The sequence below is a fragment of the Bufo gargarizans genome, chromosome 2 (assembly GCF_014858855.1).
Source record: "Bufo gargarizans isolate SCDJY-AF-19 chromosome 2, ASM1485885v1, whole genome shotgun sequence".
NCBI classification, from domain to species: Eukaryota; Metazoa; Chordata; class Amphibia; order Anura; family Bufonidae; genus Bufo; species Bufo gargarizans.
The window spans coordinates 694,471,328-694,489,949 of record NC_058081.1 but is presented as its reverse complement, the minus strand read 5'-3'; the positions used below and the strand labels follow the sequence as shown (position 1 = coordinate 694,489,949).

Below are 18,622 nucleotides of genomic sequence, written 5' to 3'. Positions count from 1 at the left end.
ATGCGAATCGTCTTCGGATGTTTTATTCGAAGTTGATTCGCTCACCCCTAGTCATCAGTATCTGATTGGTGGGGGTCCGACACCAGAGGCCCCCGCTGATCAGCTGTTTGAGAAGGCAGAGGCGGTTCCCACAGGCCAGTGTCGTCACGATTATGAACACTGCCTGGACGCGGCTCAGCACCGCTCACTTCAATGGGGCCGAGCTGCACCCAGACCACTTGACATAGTTGTGACGTCACTTGGCCTGGAGGAAGCAGTGAGAAGGCTGCAGCTCTACTGCGAGCGCCGCGGTCTTCTCAAACAGCTGTTTAGCGGGGGTCCCGGGTGTCATACCGCCACCCATCAGATACTGATGACCTATAGTCTACAGACATCCCGCCGGCTCTCCTCGCATGCCTCTTTTACTAAATGCCTGTATTCCCCCATAATATAATAATTTTGCAGTTCTGGAAGTCAAAGTCAAGAGTAAATTAAAAAAGACAAGACGTCATATCTGTCCTTTAGGCCTCTTGTACACAAACTTTTTTTTTTCACGTTTACGGGCCTTTTTTTGCATTTCGTATACAGAACCATTAATTTCAATGGTTCCGCAAAAAAAAAAAAAAAAAAGAAGAATGTACACCGTATGCATTCAGTTTCTGTATTTCCGTTCCGTTAGAACATGTCCTGTTATTGCCCACAAATGACGTTCTGTCGCTCGATTCAAGTCAATAGGTCCAAAAAAAAAAAAAAAAAACGCAATGCATCTGTATGTCTTCAGTATCCGTTCTGTTTTTTCGGAACCATCTATTGAAAATGTTATGCCCAGCCCAGTTTTTCTATGTAATTACTGTATACGCCATGCTTCAGTTTCTATTTGCGATCCGCAAAAAATGTAAACCGAACTGAAAAACTAAACTGAAGCGGAAAACAACATTGCTTACCGGTAATCGTTTTTCTCAATACCCATGACGGCACCCAGTGCGACTCAGGACCTCCCATCAGGACAGGAAACCTGAGAAGATAAAAAGGACACACCTCCACCCAACACCAGTGGAAGAAATAAATTGTTCTCCGGAGAGAGTGATAAGGGATTAAAGAGGAGGGGAGAGAGGCTAGGAGCTCTTCTCTAGGCCTCTTTTCTTTAAGGTGCGTTTCTAGCTGGTCAATCCATAGTCTCAGCGACCGGGAAACCCAAGTGGCTGCGACTGCCGGCCTGAGACAGGCGGCCGACGTCTCCCAAGCCCGTTTAAGATATATATCCGCTTTTTTGTCTAAAGGGTCCGAGAGGCAACCTAAATCATCAAAGGGGAGGGCAGACTTTTTTGCAATCTTGGCGACTGGTGCATCCACCGTAGGGGCCCTATCCCAGCTTGAGGACACTTTTTCTTCGTAAGGGTACTTTCTTTTAACCGAGGAGGGTATGAAGAACTTTGTCGGGATTCTTCCACTCCTTTTTAATAATCGCCTGCATGCTCTCATGTACAGAAAAAACTCTATGTCTCTTAGGGCCTAAAGCCTGGAAGGCCTGATCTGCAACCGATCTGGTCTCCTTAATGTCCTCCAATTGCATAGTTGCTCGGACCGCTTTTAGTAACGGCTGCGTATCATCAGGGGAAAAAAAGGACTTCCCTGAATATTCCTCGTCCGAGGAGTCCAAATTACTGGAATCTAACTGTCCGGATTCTCTGGCTTCACTATCGGACGAGTCCATTTCCCTACTATCATATTTTGTGGCTTTATCCGGGGATCTGGCACGGCCTTTACTGAACGCCTTGAAGGACGCTTTGATTAGGGACTTCATAGATCTTGTAAGGGTCTTGGACTGTTCCGCTACCAGCTTGTCTATACATGCTGTGCACAGAGATTTCTGATAGGATGCAGATAGAGCCGTTTTACAGTCTGCACACTCCTTGTGTTTGGACTTGGAGGATGATTTTTTAGGAGGCTTTGGGATCTAAGATAGAAACACCTTATTAGTAAAAAGGAACGTTCTCACCAAGTGAATTTTTCCTCTCCCCGTCCTTAGGACCAGTACCGGACTTGGAGGCCTCAAGGGGTCCAGGGGTTCAGCGCGTCCATCTGTAGGTTCCGACATGCTTCAGCTGGATCCTACTTCAGCACAAGAAACTGTGCCCCGCTGGCTGCCTGCACCTGCTGCCGTATTTATAGATTTAAAAGACGCGCCTCGGCCCTCACTTCCGGGTCCTGCGCGTCGGGAGAGAGCCCCGCCCCCCCCCCCCCCAACGTCAGCCGGCCCCCTGAAGGACGGCCCGGCGCATGCGCATAAGCGCTTAGACGCGCGGGCGCCATCTTTAACCTGGGCATGTCGGCGCGGGGAGCCGCCTGAACACGGCCACAGCGGCTCCCCACAGGACCGGTAGCGAGTGCGGGAGCAGGCAGACTTGTGGGGAGCGGCTTCAGGCACGGCCACAGAACTACCACTCCCCAGGGATAGGTCTTCCCACGGCCACGCCACAGACCCCCCCCCCCAGCGCTGGTTCTTCTTGAGGTATGTCATGCAGCGATCTGCTGCGCTGCTTCTCAGGAACTCCCATCCGGAGGACAGGAAACCTGAACTGGTGTTGGGTGGAGGTGTGTTTTTTTATCTTCTCAGGTTTCCTGTCCTGATGGGAGGTCCTGAGTCGCACTGGGTGCCGTCATGGGTGAGGGGGAAACACTACTGAAACAAAAAACGTTAAGACGGATCCGTTAAAAACGGCCCGCATAACACTGAAAAAGCCATACGGTCGTGTGCAAGAGGCCTCATACTATCTCTCCTGATTTTTGCTTACAAAGCTGCATACAGTGCGGCCGTGCCCCAACGCTGTCCAGTCAGTAACGCCCAATTATTAATTTATTCATGCATTTCCAGGAGGAATAAGAGGACTAACACGACAATGTTCTGTTATAAGAAAAGATGCCCCAGAACTGTTGTTATTTCCTGGGGAATCAATTATTTACTAAAATGGACAAACCAGGAGAGGTGACGAGCTCTCTATAACATTCTGCCCTACATAAGAGCAGCACATTACAGCTACACTTCCAAACGTGGGCAAATAACACAAAAACTGTGTGCATAACAGGAGGTCTGAAAGAATACAGAGACTCCTAGTGATGAGTCCAATGTAGTCATTAGGGGGCATTCCCTACCTCCTCCCACCCCTCAGTGTAGGAACGGACAGGCTGTTGGGCATGCATATATACCCTGTATATGAAGCAGGCTGACAATCCCTTCCCTGAGAGGCAGGGGGCAGCAGAGAGGCGAGGAGGGGTGCTCCCCTAATGACGACACTGGACTAATAACTACAAGCATGCTATAATCTTTCAGCGCTCCTATTATGTGAGGTGTGTCACTGTTATTCCTTTCTCCCCACTGAAAACACATGCATGCTCAGCCAAACTAACTGTGCATGCGTACAGGGGATCGGAGGAACAGCTGCCGGCTGAATGGTCAGCTTTATATAATGTCCAGGAGTCTCCTGAAATAGGGGAAATCTCAGACTCCTATTCCAAGAGAGCCGGCATGCATCCAGCAGAGGGAGGCTGATGAATATGCATTTCTATTTCTAATGGACAGCTGTATAAGGCCTCATGCACACGACCTGTCCTATTTTTTTCACGGACAACGGTTCACAGACCCATTCAAGTCAATGGGACCATGAAAAATCACGGATGCACACAAGATTGTCATCCGCGTCCATGATCCGTGTCCGTTTTTTCCTATCATTTCAAAGGCAAACTTGACAGATTTATTTTTCATGTCCGTGGATCCTCCAAAAATCAAGGAAGACCCACGGAAGAAAAAACTGACACGGAACAACGGAACAGACAAACAAAAAAACATCCGTGCGCATGAGGCCTAAGTCTGTATGGAGCACTGCACGCCCACCTATAAGCGGCGACAGGCAGACAAAACGTTAATCACCGAATTCTACGACTGCATTAAGGAAAGCACCGTGCTGATTGTATTGCTTATCAGGGGGCAGCCTGCTGGCACTGTCCCTAGGGGGGCAGCCTGCTGGCACTGTCCCTTCAACTACCAGAATCCATAACATTAGGCTCTTCTACAAGAAGCTCCGCCATTTGGCTCCCAATTGTAAAACTGTCTCATTTTGGTAAATACTTGTGATATAACACTTGTCTGTACTGTGTGAAAATGCTGCCATACAAGTCCCATGTAATACTGCTAAATACTACTACCTTGCGTCAAAACAGTGGGGGTCATTTCCAAAGACCAGCCTTTATTTCCCCACTGTGCTGCCGGAGGATTCGGATAAGTTTGACGAGGCGTCATCACAAATCAGATGCACCTCTGGCAGTCCATGCACCTGACTGGAGTAGTTTCCAGGTGTAAAAGATGGTAAATTTGTTAGTGCTGGCCTGGCCCTCCGCCAAGTGTGGAACATGGGCGCAAAAATGGCCAGGGGCAAAACGCGGTGCTGCAACTTTTTTTTTTTACGCCAAAGAGATGTGGCGCATTTAGCAAATGACCCCCAATATTCCCTCAAAGACCACATAGAAATCATATCAGTGGGTGGGGGATGGGGGTTGCCAATAAGAACTCCGCCGCAGCGCAACACTAACCGCACCTTCCACCGCCGGACAAACGCCTTGTCATCCTACTGTGTAAACCTAGACTGGCGGTAACACACCAGTAACAAGTAAAAGTATGCTTTAGTACTCATAGTATTAATTAAAAAAAGGATACATTATAGGATTTAAAATATGGGGGATTCAGCCCGCACAACCCTATGCAGGTGCAGATTGCCATGGCGAAATACAGATACAAACGCGTTTGTATCTGTATTTCGCCATAGCAATCTGCACCTGCTAGGGGTTGTGCGGGCTGAATCCCCCATATTTTTTCTTTGTAGTATATATTGGAGGCGTGGCGATCTCCATACAGCCATGCACACCTGACCAGTTAATCTGCCCTGGCGGCTGGTTTTAAAGTCAGTATAAAACGGAGTCTGCTTATACAGCACCTACCAGTAGCCATTGGGCTCCAGGAGAAGTATATAGTGGGCTCGGCATGCATGTTGGTACTTGCATCCCTGGATCCGATGAAAGCTGTAATGGCACCGGACGGGGTTAAAAGCAGAGTACCTGGCGTGCATACTGTACCTGCGCTCCCTGGACTTTGTGTGGCTGTTGTGGCCCATAACGGGTAGGAACTAGTGTTAGGGACCACTCATGAAGGCGACCTTGACGTGGTGAGTGGCTTATTACGCTTTGGTCAAAATGTACACCAATGCCTTATCCAACATCCAGCATAAAGGCAGGGCAGAGTGCTGGGTGCAGTGTGCGATTGCATTTGTGTTTTTGCGTTTGTATCAGGATTTAAAATAAAAATACAAAAAAGAATATAATAAAAATAATAAATACGGTAAATACAATTTCATACTAACTTCAGAGATGGCACATGAGGCTCATATACATGTCCTCCCTTCGTGTCACCAGTCACTGAACTCACCACCAGTGTCTCCTGATCTAGTAAGCCAAGACTACAGCGCCCCCTACCGATCAATCCGGGTATCTGTAATTTCACCACCTACGGTTAAAGAAATAAAAATAAAATCTGTATGCAAAATGTAGAGCAGCGGGGTCAGCGCTGGGAGCTGGATCGTCCTGCATCACAGGACAGACTCGTTATACAGAGTATTAGGGCATGGTCACACGCGATGGATTTGCACATTACGAATCTGACCAATATTTTAATATAACAAGCAGAATCTGAGGCTTAGGGCTCATACACGAACATATTTTCTTTCTGTATCTGTTCCTTTTTTTGTGGACCATATGCAGAACCATTCATTTCAATGGGTCCGCAAAAAAAAAAAAAAAACTGAAGTTACTCCATGTGTATTCTGTTTCCGTATGTCCGTTCCACACAAAAAAAAAAATAGAACATGTCTGCATTACGGACAAGGATAGGACTGTTCTTTTTGCGGAGCTGTGTTTTCCGGACCGCAAAATACATACGGTCGTGTGCATGAGCCCTTACATTTGGATTTCTGCCGTGAACATTGCAGCAGATGCCTGTGAGGATGAGCCCCTCTGTCACTCAATGGGACTAATCCTTGTATTTTCCATGCAAAAATAAGTGTCCTGTTTTTCAAAGTGGTCAGAAAATGTAGGCGTGGAATCAAGTAACAAAACTCCACGCGCTTTCCGTGACGTTTTTTTTACATGGATTTTACACTGGGTTCACACCTGAGCGTTTTACAGCGCGTTCCTACGCGCTGTAAAACGCTCAACAAGGAGAAACCAATGATTCCCTATGGGAATGGTTCACACCTGGGCGTTTTACAGCGCGTACGATCGCGCTGTAAAACGCCCTACGCTCAAAAGAGTACATAAGCTTCTTTGGGGCGTTTTGTCGCGCGTTCCCATACATAGACATTCGGGAACACGCGACAATGGGCGTTCGCTTGTCTCTGTATGCGCGATTGTAAACGCCGGTACAATCGCGCATACAGAGCGCTCCTTTTGGAACGCTCAGGTGTGAACCCAGCCTTAGTGTCGTTTTTAGGCCTTCCATTGATTTCAATGGTAATTTCCACATGGAACCTACCAATCAACACACAGGAAAAAAAAACACTCCATAAGGGCTTATGCACACGGCCGTATGTATTTTGCAGTCTGCAAAACACAGATCCGCAAAAAATACGGATGACATTCGTGTGCATTCCGCGTGTATTTTGTGGAAAGGAACAGCTGGCCCCTAACAGAACAGTCCTACCCTTGTCCGTAATGCGGACAATAATAGGACATGTTCTATTCTTTAGCGGAACACACAATGGCTCCACCAAAAAAAAAAAAAAAAAAAAAAACACGTATCTCAGACAGAACTGACAAACGGATGCCAAACGTGTATAACTAATGCATAGGATCAGGTTTTTTTTTTTGGGGGGGGGGGGGGGGGGGGGTTTGTTTTTTTACAGAATCTGACGGATCAGGAGAACGGAAAATGAACCAGAGAAGTGAACGCTTCCTCAGCTCTAGGTTTAGCGCCATTAAATGGAGCTTAAAAGGCTGCGGTCACATCTCCGTTGGTTTCACACAAGCGGCGGAGCCTCCAGTAGAGAACCGCTTGCCGAGGTTTCTGGATCCGGCAGAGATCTAGCCACTCCCAAAAAAATGTAGAGAACTGTCCAGCCCAAAAAAAACACTGCACAAAGCGTTTTTTTGTCCGACTGATTCCCAGCGTTCTCTACCGGGACACCCAGCTGTGGCGAATGTGAAACTATCCGTAGAGATGACCCGGCCGCATGACCCTGCACAAACACTGGCCGTCGGACGGACAAAAACGGCTGCGCGCAGCGGTATTTGTGTGGCCTAAACCTGGCGTTTATACCGAAACGCGGCCGAATCTCCACCAGATCCCATTATAGTCCATAGGGACCTGGTGGTGATCTGCTGAATATGGCAATGCCGAATCGGGTGAATGATGAGAACAGCCTGCCGGAAACATTGACCGGAGATGTGAACGCAGCCGTAGCCGCGAGTAGGCTTCTACCGCGCGGTAACCATGGCAAGAACGGACATGTGCATTCTTGGCGCGGTCTAGAAAACTGCGGCACAGCCTCACATTGAAAACAACGGAAAGCAGTCCCAGCACCGAATCTGCGCCCAAAAAAAAAAAAAACGTAGTCTGAACATACCCTTACCGTATTGTGTGCATTCAATGGGGAAATTCCTGGACTAATGCTAAAAACCATTGATAGAATAACGGCGCGGGGCGGTTATACGACCAAGTGTAGGACTATCACCACCACAATGTGTTAACCTGCCAATGATGGGAGTGATCATGATGCCAGGCCAGAAGCGCCCATGACTGCAGTCCTGGCAGAAGCAGGTGGGTACAGGGCACCATGACCAGGCCTGGTCACTGCAAACTGCTGCAAGTCTGCCTGCTGGACATATGCTGCAGGCAGGTAGGTGGGCAGGCAGGTAGGTACACTGCACGGGCACAGGCGCCCCCCTGTCACCACCTCATCATTACATGACACTGCGCGCACACACCACACAGAACGGGGAGGGGTCACGTGACCGCAGCCTCTTACCTGCACAGGATCCTGCCCCCTGCAAACCAGCTTCCCCCGCAATGCAACAACCGGACGCGGTAACGATCGGCGGCGGCTGCCGGGATCCGGGGTGGGGGGAATGAACGAAGCAGAATGATCCGGGAGGCTGCGCGTCACAGCGCCACCTGCTGGCCGCTATGTGGTACCGCGCCGTCCGGGATAAGCAGCATCAGCAGGTGTAATTCTGAGGTGGAGGCGAGGATTAGACCGCGGGTCAGCGACCTCCTCATCCCATCTGTTGTGGAACCACAAATACCAGCATGCCGCATTCATTTCTGGGGGATTTCTAGAGCAGTAAGTGTGCATGCTGGGAGTTGTAGTTTTATAACAGCTGGAGTGCCTCAAGATTGTGGTCCTGACAGAATCCCCAGTGTTAGGCCTCATGCACACGACCGTTGTTGTGGTCCGCATTCCAGCCGCAGTTTTTGCGTATAGGATGCGGACCTATTCACTTCAATGGGGCCGCAAAAGATGCGGACAGCACTCCGTGTGCTATCCGCATCCGTTGCTCCATTCCGTTTTGCGGACAATCGGCAGTTTATTAATGGCTGTCCGTGCCGTTCCGCAAAATGCAGAACGCACGCAGATGGGTACGCAATTTGCAGACCGTAAAACACACAACCAGGGGCGTAACTATAGGGGAAGCGGCTGCTTTGGGGGTCCTGACCCAGAAGGGGCCCATCCAGGAGGAGGAGGAGTAAAATATTTTGTCAGGGCCCCCTCAACAGTATTACACAATGAAATTCTATACAGTGACCGTATAGACAGTGTAGAAAACGGATGGAACAGCTGCCGGCCTGGTCTGAGAGAGCGATCTTTACTAGCCACAGCAATGGGGGCGGCATGAAAGGAAGGGGTTGTGAAAAAATTACTGGGGGAGGGGGGCCGCATTCAAAAATATGCTGTGGGGCCCAGTAATTTTTAGTTACGCCACTGCACACAACGTTCATGTGCATGTAGCCTAAGGCTTCATGCACACCACCGTATCTGTGTTTCGGTCCATCAGATACCGATACCGCTGCTCGTTTCCATGGTGACGACCACCCTGTTGTCCAGCAGTGGCGGTCGTGCTTGCACACTGTAGGATAATGCTCCCACTGTCCTGGCCACCAGAGATACTTTTTCCTATAGTGTGCGAGCACGACCACCACAGCTGGATTACAGGGTGGTCGTCACCATGGAAAAGAGCAGTGCATAATGTGATGGGAAAATGAATCCAGCCAGCAAACGAGACAATATGGACAATCATAGTACATTAGTAAGGCCTCTTTCACACTTGCGTTGTCCGGATCCGGCGTGTACTCCACTTGCCGGAATTACACGCCGGATCCGGAAAAAACGCAAGTGAACTGAAAGCATTTGAAGACTGATCAGTCTTCAAAATGCGTTCAGTGTTACTATGGCAGCCAGGATGCTATTAAAGTCCTGGTTGCCATAGTAGGAGCGGGGGAGCGGTATACTTACAGTCTGTGCGGCTCCCGGGGCGCTCCAGAATGACGTCAGAGCGCCCCATGCGCATGGATGACGTGCCATGCGATCACGTCATCCATGCGCGTGGGGCGCCCTGACGTCACTCTGAAGCGCCCCGGGAGCCGCACGGACGGTAAGTATGCTGCTCCCCCGCTCCCCGCTACACTTTACCATGGCTGCCAGGACTTTAGCGTCCCGGCAGCCATGGTAACCATTCAGAAAAAGCTAAACGTCGGACCCGGTAATGTGCCGAAACAACGTTTAGCTTAATGCCGGATCCGGATAAGTGCCTTTCAATGGGCATTAATTCCGGATCCGGCCCTGCGGCAAGTCTTCAGGATTTTTGGCCTGAGCAAAAAGCGCAGCATGCTGCGGTATTTTCTTCGGCCAAAAAACGTTCCGTTCCGGAACTGAAGACATCCTGATGCATCCTGAACGGATTTCACTCCATTCAGAATGCATTAGGATAAAACTGATCAGGATTCTTCCGGCATAGAGCCCCGACGACGGAACTCTATGCCGGAAGACAAGAACGCAGGTGTGAAAGAGCCCCAAGTGCCTTGTATTAACTTTATCTACATGATAAATGCCATTTGCTGAAGTGAGGACCCATTTAACCCCTTCACAATGTGTGACGTAATAGTACATCACATGTCGGGCGCCGCCATAGAAACCAGGTGTCTATTGTTTCTCACAGCAGACACCCAGGCATTATGTCCGCGATTGGCGTTAATGCAGGCAGCAATGAAGCAGAGTTGGACAGTATGTGGTATAGCATGGTTGTAGTAGTACTGCGTTGATGAGTGGTGGACAGGCAGCAATGAAGCAGAGTTGAATAACCTCTGGTATAGCATGGTTGTAGTGGGTCTGCGTTGGGGCTGATCTGTGGATGTGCAGCGATGAAGTGGAGCTCATTTACTAATGACCTGAATAAAGAGAGGATGGAGAGCAATGCAATGATTTAGCGGCACACTTATTGGCGATTCAAAATAAATCACGTTTATTAGATAATGGAAAGGTTAATCCACATAAGGCTGGGTTCACGCGGGCCTTGCGGGAAAATGCACGATTTTTAAGCACGAGTGCAAAGCGGTTTAATGCATTTTGCTTGCGCGTTAGAGAAATCGGCATGTTTGGTACCCAGACCCGAACCTGGACTTCTTCACAGACGTTCGGGTTTGGGATCGGTGTTGTGTAGATTTTATTATTTTCCCTTATAACATGATTATAAGGGAAAATAATAGCATTCTTTAATACAGAATGCAAAGTAAAATAGGGCTGGAGGGGTTAAAAAAAATAATTAAACTCCCCTCATCCACTTGTTCGCGCTGACCGGCTCGTCTTCTTTGAGGACCTGGGAGGAAAAGGAGCTTTGGTGACTTCACTGTGCTCATCACATGGTCCATCACCATGGTGATGGACCATGTGATGAGTGCAGTGACGTCACCAAAAGCTCCTTTTCCTGCCATGTCCTCAAAGAAGACGAGCCGGTTAGCACGAACAAGTGGATGAGGGGAGTTTATTTTTTAACCCCTCCATCCCTCATTTACTTTGCATTCTGTATTAAGAATGCTATTATTTTCCTTTATAACCATGTTATAAGGGAAAATAATAAAGATCGGGTCCCCATCCCGATTGTCTCCTAGCAACCGTGCGTGAAAATTGCACCGCATCCGCACTTGCTTGGGGCCTGCGTTGTGTGAAAAACGCACAATATAGAACATGCTGCGATTTTCAAGCAACGCACAAGTGTCGCGTGAAAATCATCGCTCATCTGCACAGCCCCATTGAAATAAATGGGTCCGGATTCAAGGCGGGTGCAATGCGTTCACCTCACACATTGCACCCGCGCGGGAAAACTCGCCCGTGTGAAAGAGGCCTAACAAAAGCAGGTCGTCCAGATTCTCTCAAGCAATGTTTCGGTCACATATAGACCTTTAATACAGTCCGTGGGGAAGTCGCAGCGGATCGCGGACCCATTCACTTAAATGGGTCCACAATCCGGCCGTTCCGCAAAAAGATAGGACATGTTCTATCTTTTTGCGGAACGGAAGTATGGAACGAAACCCCACGGATGCATTCCGCCGCATCTCCACGGAACGGCACCTGTGTATAGGCGATCCGCAAATGCGGTACACAATACGGCAACGGGAAGCACACGTTCGTGTGCAGGGGGCCTAAAGCTGAATCTGGAGTGAGCAGGAGGGGGGGGGGGGGGAGAGGAGAAGAGCAGCAGGTGCTGACCTAGACGGAACAATAAATAAATAAAAAATCCCCAATTTATTTTTTTTTCAGTATGAAAACACAAGAAAAACTAAACAAAAGGTGGTATCACTGTAATTGTACTGACCCAGAGAAGGAAGTTAACAGGTCAGTTTTACCGCATACAGAACGCTGGGAAAGCAAAACCCGTAAAACAGGGGCAGAATTGCATTATATTTTTTCCCCAATTCCACCCCATTTAAAACAAACATTTTTCAATCTCATATAGTATGCAGTAATAAATGATCCCATTAGAAAGTACAATTTGTCCCGCAAAAAAATAAGGTAATGCACTATAATAATAGATGCAACATAACATATGGACTAAGGCCTCACTCTATTGATAAAATCTGAGACACTTGGTCAATACATTTTGATCACAACACATCTGTGCCCACCTACCAAGCACCAAGGTGGTCTCAGTTCAGGCGGGTCCTTCGCTAAACCCGCCTATGCCGTCATGCAGTTATGTTCAGGAGCGCAGACCCCGCACATATAGTGTGTTGCTCCTAGTCACCTCCATGTGCATCAGCAGCCGGTGGGGGTGGAGCGCACACCTATATGTACCACCTCAATCAGGGTCGCCTATTAGATAGGTGGGGCAAAAGTGCACATGAACACTACTCCCAGAATAGGAGCGTATTCACACCTGAAGGTGCCGCTCCTTCAGGACAAATGAAACAATTCACTGAAGAAAAGATACAAAACATCCTGCGCGATATGATAGTAAATATACATTTATAAATGTAGCCGTGCACATCCGCTTATTTACTATCATATCGCGCAGGATGTTTTGTATCTTTTTTTTTTTTCATTGAACCGCAAAAACTAAGCCCTTATATGGCTATGTGAACTGAAAAATAAAAAAGTTATGGCTCCGGAAAAGCAGGGAGTAAAAAAAAAAAAATATGAAAATGCAAAAACGAAAAATCCTCCAGGGTTTAAGGGAGCAGAAAAGGTTGTGCTCCCCGACTTCATACCCAGGGGGCAGTGTGCGGCCGCGGGGGCAGACTGCACAATAAAAACGCGACCGTCCAGTGATATGATATTAGGTGTAATACGGTAGAGGGAGGCTATTAGATGTAATATGGTAACATGGGAAGGTACAATGCTGGTAGGAGCTGCCATAGGGGGCACATGCAGACAGAAGCCGGTGTAACAGTAAGTGGCTGCCCCTCTCCTCCTTCGCCCTCCCGGTGCGCCGTGCATTAGTGCGTCTGCTAGCGAGCTCTAGTTTGATGTAAATCCCTTGTAATCTGTGCTGCTGGATCGATCATCCGCTGCAGCCATGTTCTGTACAGGTGGCCGGCGTTGCTCTGGATACTGTCGGATCACCTTTCATTAACCGTGACGTTGCCGGCAATTTGTACCTTTTTACTGGGATGCTTCGATGACAAAATGCAGATAAGAGGGAAATCGTAGAGAATTGCTTTTTTAGGCATTGCTATAGGTTTGTACACCGGTTTGATTTGTCATATGGGGAGGACGTCCGTACGAAAGTAACACACGCAGCCACACGACTTTTCGGGGGGTACGATGCAGAACAGGGATGGGACGAGCGTTCTCGTCATCGAAAGAAATGGCCCGGCATTACTAATTTGATTGCGCCAAGATCTTGTGCATTTTTTGTGCAATTGGACCCATGTCGTTTTAAAAAAATCCACTGCACCTAGTTCTCCAAGGAGATGTGACCATATCCGTTCACATATTCGGTGAACGATTCCGGCAGATAACAAACTGCTGGAGTTCACCGGATCTGGCATCGCCAGATTCCACAGATCACCGCCGTATCCCTATAATGGGATCCGGCCGCTTTCCGGCATAAATGGCGGACAGCAGCAATGTGCGTTCTGCATTTTGCGGACCGCACATTGCCGGCACTAATAGAATATGCCTGTTCTTGTCCGCAATTGCGGAATGGAAGTGCGGACCCGGAAGTGAATGAATGGGTCCGCAATTCTGAAATGGTGGAGAGGGAAGAAAGCTGCTGACAGACACCCCCGGCAGCTTATCACAAAAGGGTCGAGCTCTGTACTCCGCTACCTCTGGCAATTCCATAGAGAATGAATGGAGTGACAGTTGATATGCCGCTCCATCAAGACGGGGGGGGGGGGGGGGGGGAACGGGGCCTGATTATCGGGAGGGATCAGTTAGCTATCTCCTATTCTCCTATGAATAGGGGATCATTTTAAAACTTGGTACTATTTATTTACCTCCCTTATATAGGACAGACATATTCTGCAGCACTTTTCAGCCATATCATTGCTTGTTGTCTCCAGTGGGGCTCACAATCTATGTTCCCTATGAATATGTCTACGGAGTACCTGGAGGAAACCCACGCAAACACGGGGAGAACATACAAACTCCATGCAGATGTTGTCCTTGATCAGGTTTGAACTTAGGACCTCAGCGCTGCAAGGCACCAGTGCTAACCAGTGAGCCAACTCTTCTGACATTTTTTTAAAACCGCTTTTACAGAGTAAAAGACAGCTTAACCCCTTGACGACATATGCCACACATGTACGGCGCATGTCGTAAAGATGGCACCAGCTCCGGAGCAGACCCAGCGCCATAGCCACCTGTGTAAAACGCCGTAGCCTGCTGTGTAAAAAGTTAATGTCGGTGATAGGCGATACAGCAGCACCAGCCTCTACTCCCTACTGCACTGAAGGCGGCCACAGAGGAATCCCAAGACAATCATGTATAAGACTACCCCTGCTTAGAAAACATTGCAAGGAGAACCTCCTCTCCTTTTACTTCTCATCTGCGTCCTGAGAAATAAGATTCCTGGCGCCCCATCCGTAGAGAACCAGAGGGAACGCTCAGCAGCAACCACAAGTCTTCATGGAGGTCTGGGCTGGATGGAGAAGAAAAAGACAAGATTTTTTAACATACATATATATCACAGTGTAAATTTAATTTTTCTGCTCATATGATAGAACAGAAAAACAAAATTCTCAATGCCCCCGAGGTGTCTGGCAGCGGCCCACTCCTTTCTCCGCACTGAAAACACATGCACGCTCGGCTAGGCCGAGGGTCCATATGTGTGGGCATAGGTCCCAATGCTCATGAAAAAAAACCCGTAAAAAATGAATCAATAAGTCCCATGAACCCCAAAATGGCACCAATGAAAAATGCATCCTCCCCCGACCCCAAAAGCTACATACGGCAGAAAAATGCAGTCATGGCTCTTGGAATGCGGCGATATTAAAACTATTGTTTTTGTAGGTTATTGAGCGAATGTAGTAAAAGCAAAACTATTCGTGACACACTAGTTATGCCACGTGGTGGACAAGATAAATTTAAAATGCAAAAATAGTAGAACTGGTTTTGATTCCCATTACCACCGCAAAGAAAAAGTTAATCGATTTGTTATATCATACCCCAAAATGATGTCACAAAAAGTACAATTTGTCCCCCAAAAAACAGGACAGGAAATTTAAAAATATGGACAGATAAAAAAAAACTGCCGCCCAGCATCTTATTTCATTCTTCTCCTTGGCTAAAAATACTCCTCAAAAATGCTAAGAGGAGTAATTGTACTCTGCTGGCCGAAACGTAGTGCGACCTCTGAGTGTGAGGGAGTCAGGAGGGACAGCTGACAGCTATAGGAAGGCTATGACCAGCTTAATGGGGTGGTCTCGTCTTAGACATTGGGGGCATGTTGCTAGGATATGCCACCAATGTTAGGTGCAGGTCCCACCCCTGGGACCCACACTTATCTCCAGAACGGTACTCCCAAAGTGAGCGGAGGGCAGCCCTGCATGTGTGGCCTCCCTCCATTCTTTTCTATGGGACTGCCGAAAGTAACCAAGAACCATTTGCCCAGCAGTTAAATCTGTACGGCCATCTTTACATTAATCGTCCCGCTTTGTCCGCTACCAATACCGTGTCCAGGATTGGCGCTCATTCAGAGGACCTTTTATCATTATGATCATTCATCCCCCATCAATGTTGCGTTTTGTTGGCAGCACATGCAAAGTTAAGCCTCATTCAAACGTCCATGTTTAAGAGCTCATGCACACGACCGTTGTTGTCCTGCGGTCCGTTTTTCACTGATCCGTTGTTCCGTATCTAAGTTTTTTTTTTAATCTGATTTAAGTCCTCTTCCGTTCTGTTATTCCACAAAACATATCCGTATGGTTTCCGTATGCAATAGTTTTTTTGCGGATTGGAAACTGAAACAGTAACCTGTTAATCACCAAACACATGAGCAATATGGGCTGGGCATAGCATTTCTACAGTATGGATCCGCGAAATACGGATGTGTCCCGTGTGCGTACCGTATATTTAGCGGATCCATTGACTTGAATGGGGCCTCGGACCGTGATTTGCGGACAATAATAGGACATGCACTACTTTTTTGCGGAATGGAAATACGGAAACGGACTGCACACAGAGTAACTTCTGTTGTTTTTGTGGACCCATTGAAGGGAATAGTTCCGCATACAGTCCGCAAAAAAAAAGGAATGGAAGCGGAAAGAAAATACGTTTGTGTGCATGAGCCCTAAATCGGTGAAAAATTGGTCAGTGATGCCTCCATGAAGATGTCCGTGTATCCGTTTTTTTGCTGTCCTTGTGTCATCTGTGTTTCGCGGACACTGAACAGCTGAAAAATCATTTTCAAAGCATCTCTTCCTAATGATCCGTGAAACACGGATGGCATCCGTGTTGCATCCGTGGCTTTCACAGACCCATAGACTATAATGAGCGTGATGGATCCGTGAACATGGACAAAATAGAGCACGCATCCGTGCTAAAACCACGGACCGCGGTAAAACACTGATGTGTGAATACAGACAGCAAAACTAAATCACATTAATTACAAAATTGAGTTATATTAGCCCCTAGAGGACTGTTTTTTTTTTTTTTGTTTGTTTTTTCAATTTTCGTTTTTCACTCAACCGCCTTCACAGGGTGATACATTTTTATTTTTCCATTCACAAGCTTATGAGGGCTTATTTTTTGGAAGGCAAGTTGTACTTTCTAATGGCACCATTTACAGTTGCATACAACGTAGTGGGAAACGGGAAAAAAAATCCCAGCATTCACTATGCGGTAAGATGGACCTGTTACCTTTATTCTCCAGGTCTGTACGATTACAACGATACCACACTTGTACAGGTGAAACTCGAAAAATTTGAATATCGTGCAAAAGTCCATTTATTTCAGTAATGCAACTATGGCTACATGCACACGACCGTTTGTGTTTTGCGGTCCTCAAATTGCGGATCCGCAAAAAAAAACGGATGACGTTCAGTATGGCATCCGTTTTTTTGCGGATCCATTTTTTTGCAGATCCATTGTAATAATGCCTATCCCTGTCCGCAAACTCGAAAAAAAATAGGACATGCACTATTTTTTTTGCGGAGCAACGGAACGGACATACTGATGCGGACAGCACACAGTGTGCTGTCCGCGTTTTTTGCGGACCCATTGAATCGAATAGGTCTGCATCCAATCCGCAAAAAAAACGAATCGGACACGGAAACAAAATACGGTTGTGTGCATGAGGCCTTAAAATTAAAATTTTGTGAAAAGGTTCAATATTCTAGGCTTAGAGTGTCCCACCCTAGTCAGCTAATTAATCCATACCCCCTGAGCAAAGGGGACCTGTGATTGTGACTTTGGGGTTTCATAAGCTGTAAGCCATAATCATCCAAATTCTAACAAATAAAGGCTTGAAATATCTCGCTTTGCCTGTAATGAGTCTATCTCATATATTTTTACTTTTTAAGTTGGATTACTGAAATAAATTAACTTTGCTTTCTAATTTTTCGAGTTTCATCTGTATATTGTTGTGTTTTAATACTGAAAAAAAGTTAAAAACCTTGAAAAAAATGTTTTTTCACCATCATATTCTGACCCCTATAACTTTTTTGTAGTTATGCGTACGGGGTGATCTGTGTGTGTGTGACTTTTTGATCACTTTTTATTAAAAAAAATTGGGGGGAGCTGAAGTGAAAAATAACGGAGAATTGGCAGTTTAATTTCTTTTTCCATTATGCCATTCACCATATGGGAATATTTTAATACTATGGGACTTTTTTCACGCAGTAATGCCCATGATGTGTATTTTTTTTTTTTTTATTGGTTTAGGAGTTTGATTTTGAAAGGGGGTGATTTGAACTTATATATATTGTGGGGACTCGCTCTGGTAGACAGGATTAGCGGACACAGTAAAGAGGCAACAACAAGCAGTCATATTCAAACAAAACCTTGCGGTGTTGGTGGTAATTCACACCATGCGACAATTCTGCCTCAAAATGATAGCAGCACCAACCTGTTTTCACGCCAAACGGGTAGCAAGCTTTCATCCAGACACAAGGCTCCCAGATCTCAACACAGAGACATGGCTTCTGAGCCCAGCTGCCTATTTAAGGACGGCCAGGTGCTGCCAAAACCCAGACTGGCATTTAAAATCCGGTCCGTTATTTGACCGCACCTGGCTGTAAATCAGCCCAGCAGCATATGCTGAGAGGGAAATACCTGTTGTCCCAGACGAAACCTCTCGCTGTGTCACAATATATATATAATAAATAGCGTGCGGCTCCCGGACTGTTTTACCCATCAGTACCAGTGACGTCACCAGACTCACTGCTAGATGGAAGGGTCTGCTGAGTGGATTCCCGATACAGCACCGGATCTAATGAAAAAGCCCTTGCCCTGCTCATTTCAGGGAGCATGAAATGCTCCGATTCTCATCTCAAGAGGGGGTTCCTGGGTGAAAAAGAGAATATGTCCGGGGGCTTCGCTCTGAACCTGGACAACCCCTTTAATGTATATTAGGAAACTGCTGCATAGACACTTCTCTAATATAC

At 47.2% G+C, this 18,622-nt stretch overlaps 3 protein-coding genes across 6 annotated transcripts in view; 1 reads left to right on the top strand and 2 right to left on the bottom strand.

The window, feature by feature from the left end:
- The window catches only part of LOC122928993 (myosin-10-like), a 137,170-nt gene extending 128,998 nt beyond the window's left edge, over positions 1–8,172 (bottom strand). Inside the window, exons 1-2 of one of the 2 annotated variants that reach the window (XM_044282385.1) lie at positions 8,049–8,065; positions 5,456–5,533 (exon numbers count right to left, since the gene is read on the bottom strand). The gene's annotated coding sequence lies outside the window, so the exon portion shown is untranslated. Of the gene's footprint in view, positions 1–5,455; positions 5,534–8,048 lie in introns of both variants that reach the window. The other variant, XM_044282384.1, reaches the window with a different exon arrangement.
- The window catches only part of MPV17L (MPV17 mitochondrial inner membrane protein like), a 36,316-nt gene that overhangs the window by 1,220 nt on the left and 16,474 nt on the right, over positions 1–18,622 (top strand). The window contains exon 1 of one of the 3 annotated variants that reach the window (XM_044282392.1): positions 8,034–8,107. The exons of 1 other annotated variant lie outside the window; for it this stretch is intronic. The gene's annotated coding sequence lies outside the window, so the exon portion shown is untranslated. Of the gene's footprint in view, positions 1–8,033; positions 8,108–12,899; positions 12,963–18,622 lie in introns of those variants that run through there. One more of the 3 variants, XM_044282389.1, reaches the window with a different exon arrangement.
- LOC122928996 lies at positions 930–2,520 on the bottom strand. Its single transcript, XM_044282394.1, has 2 exons — positions 2,018–2,520; positions 930–1,936 (listed from the first exon to the last, which is right to left on the bottom strand). Exons 1-2 carry the CDS (start codon positions 2,075–2,077, stop codon positions 1,388–1,390), a joined length of 609 nt encoding a protein of 202 aa, XP_044138329.1. The 5' UTR covers positions 2,078–2,520; the 3' UTR covers positions 930–1,387.

What these genes read in the sequence shown, in the direction of transcription:
- LOC122928996 (XM_044282394.1), bottom strand. Translation starts at nt 2,077, where the DNA reads ATGTCGGAACCTACAGATGGACGCGCTGAACCCCTGGACCCCTTGAGG. An exon ending in CCTTGAGGCCTCCAAGTCCG is followed by an intron (nt 1,937 to 2,017) that starts GTACTGGTCCTA and finishes TTTCTATCTTAG; the next exon opens with ATCCCAAAGCCTCCTAAAAA.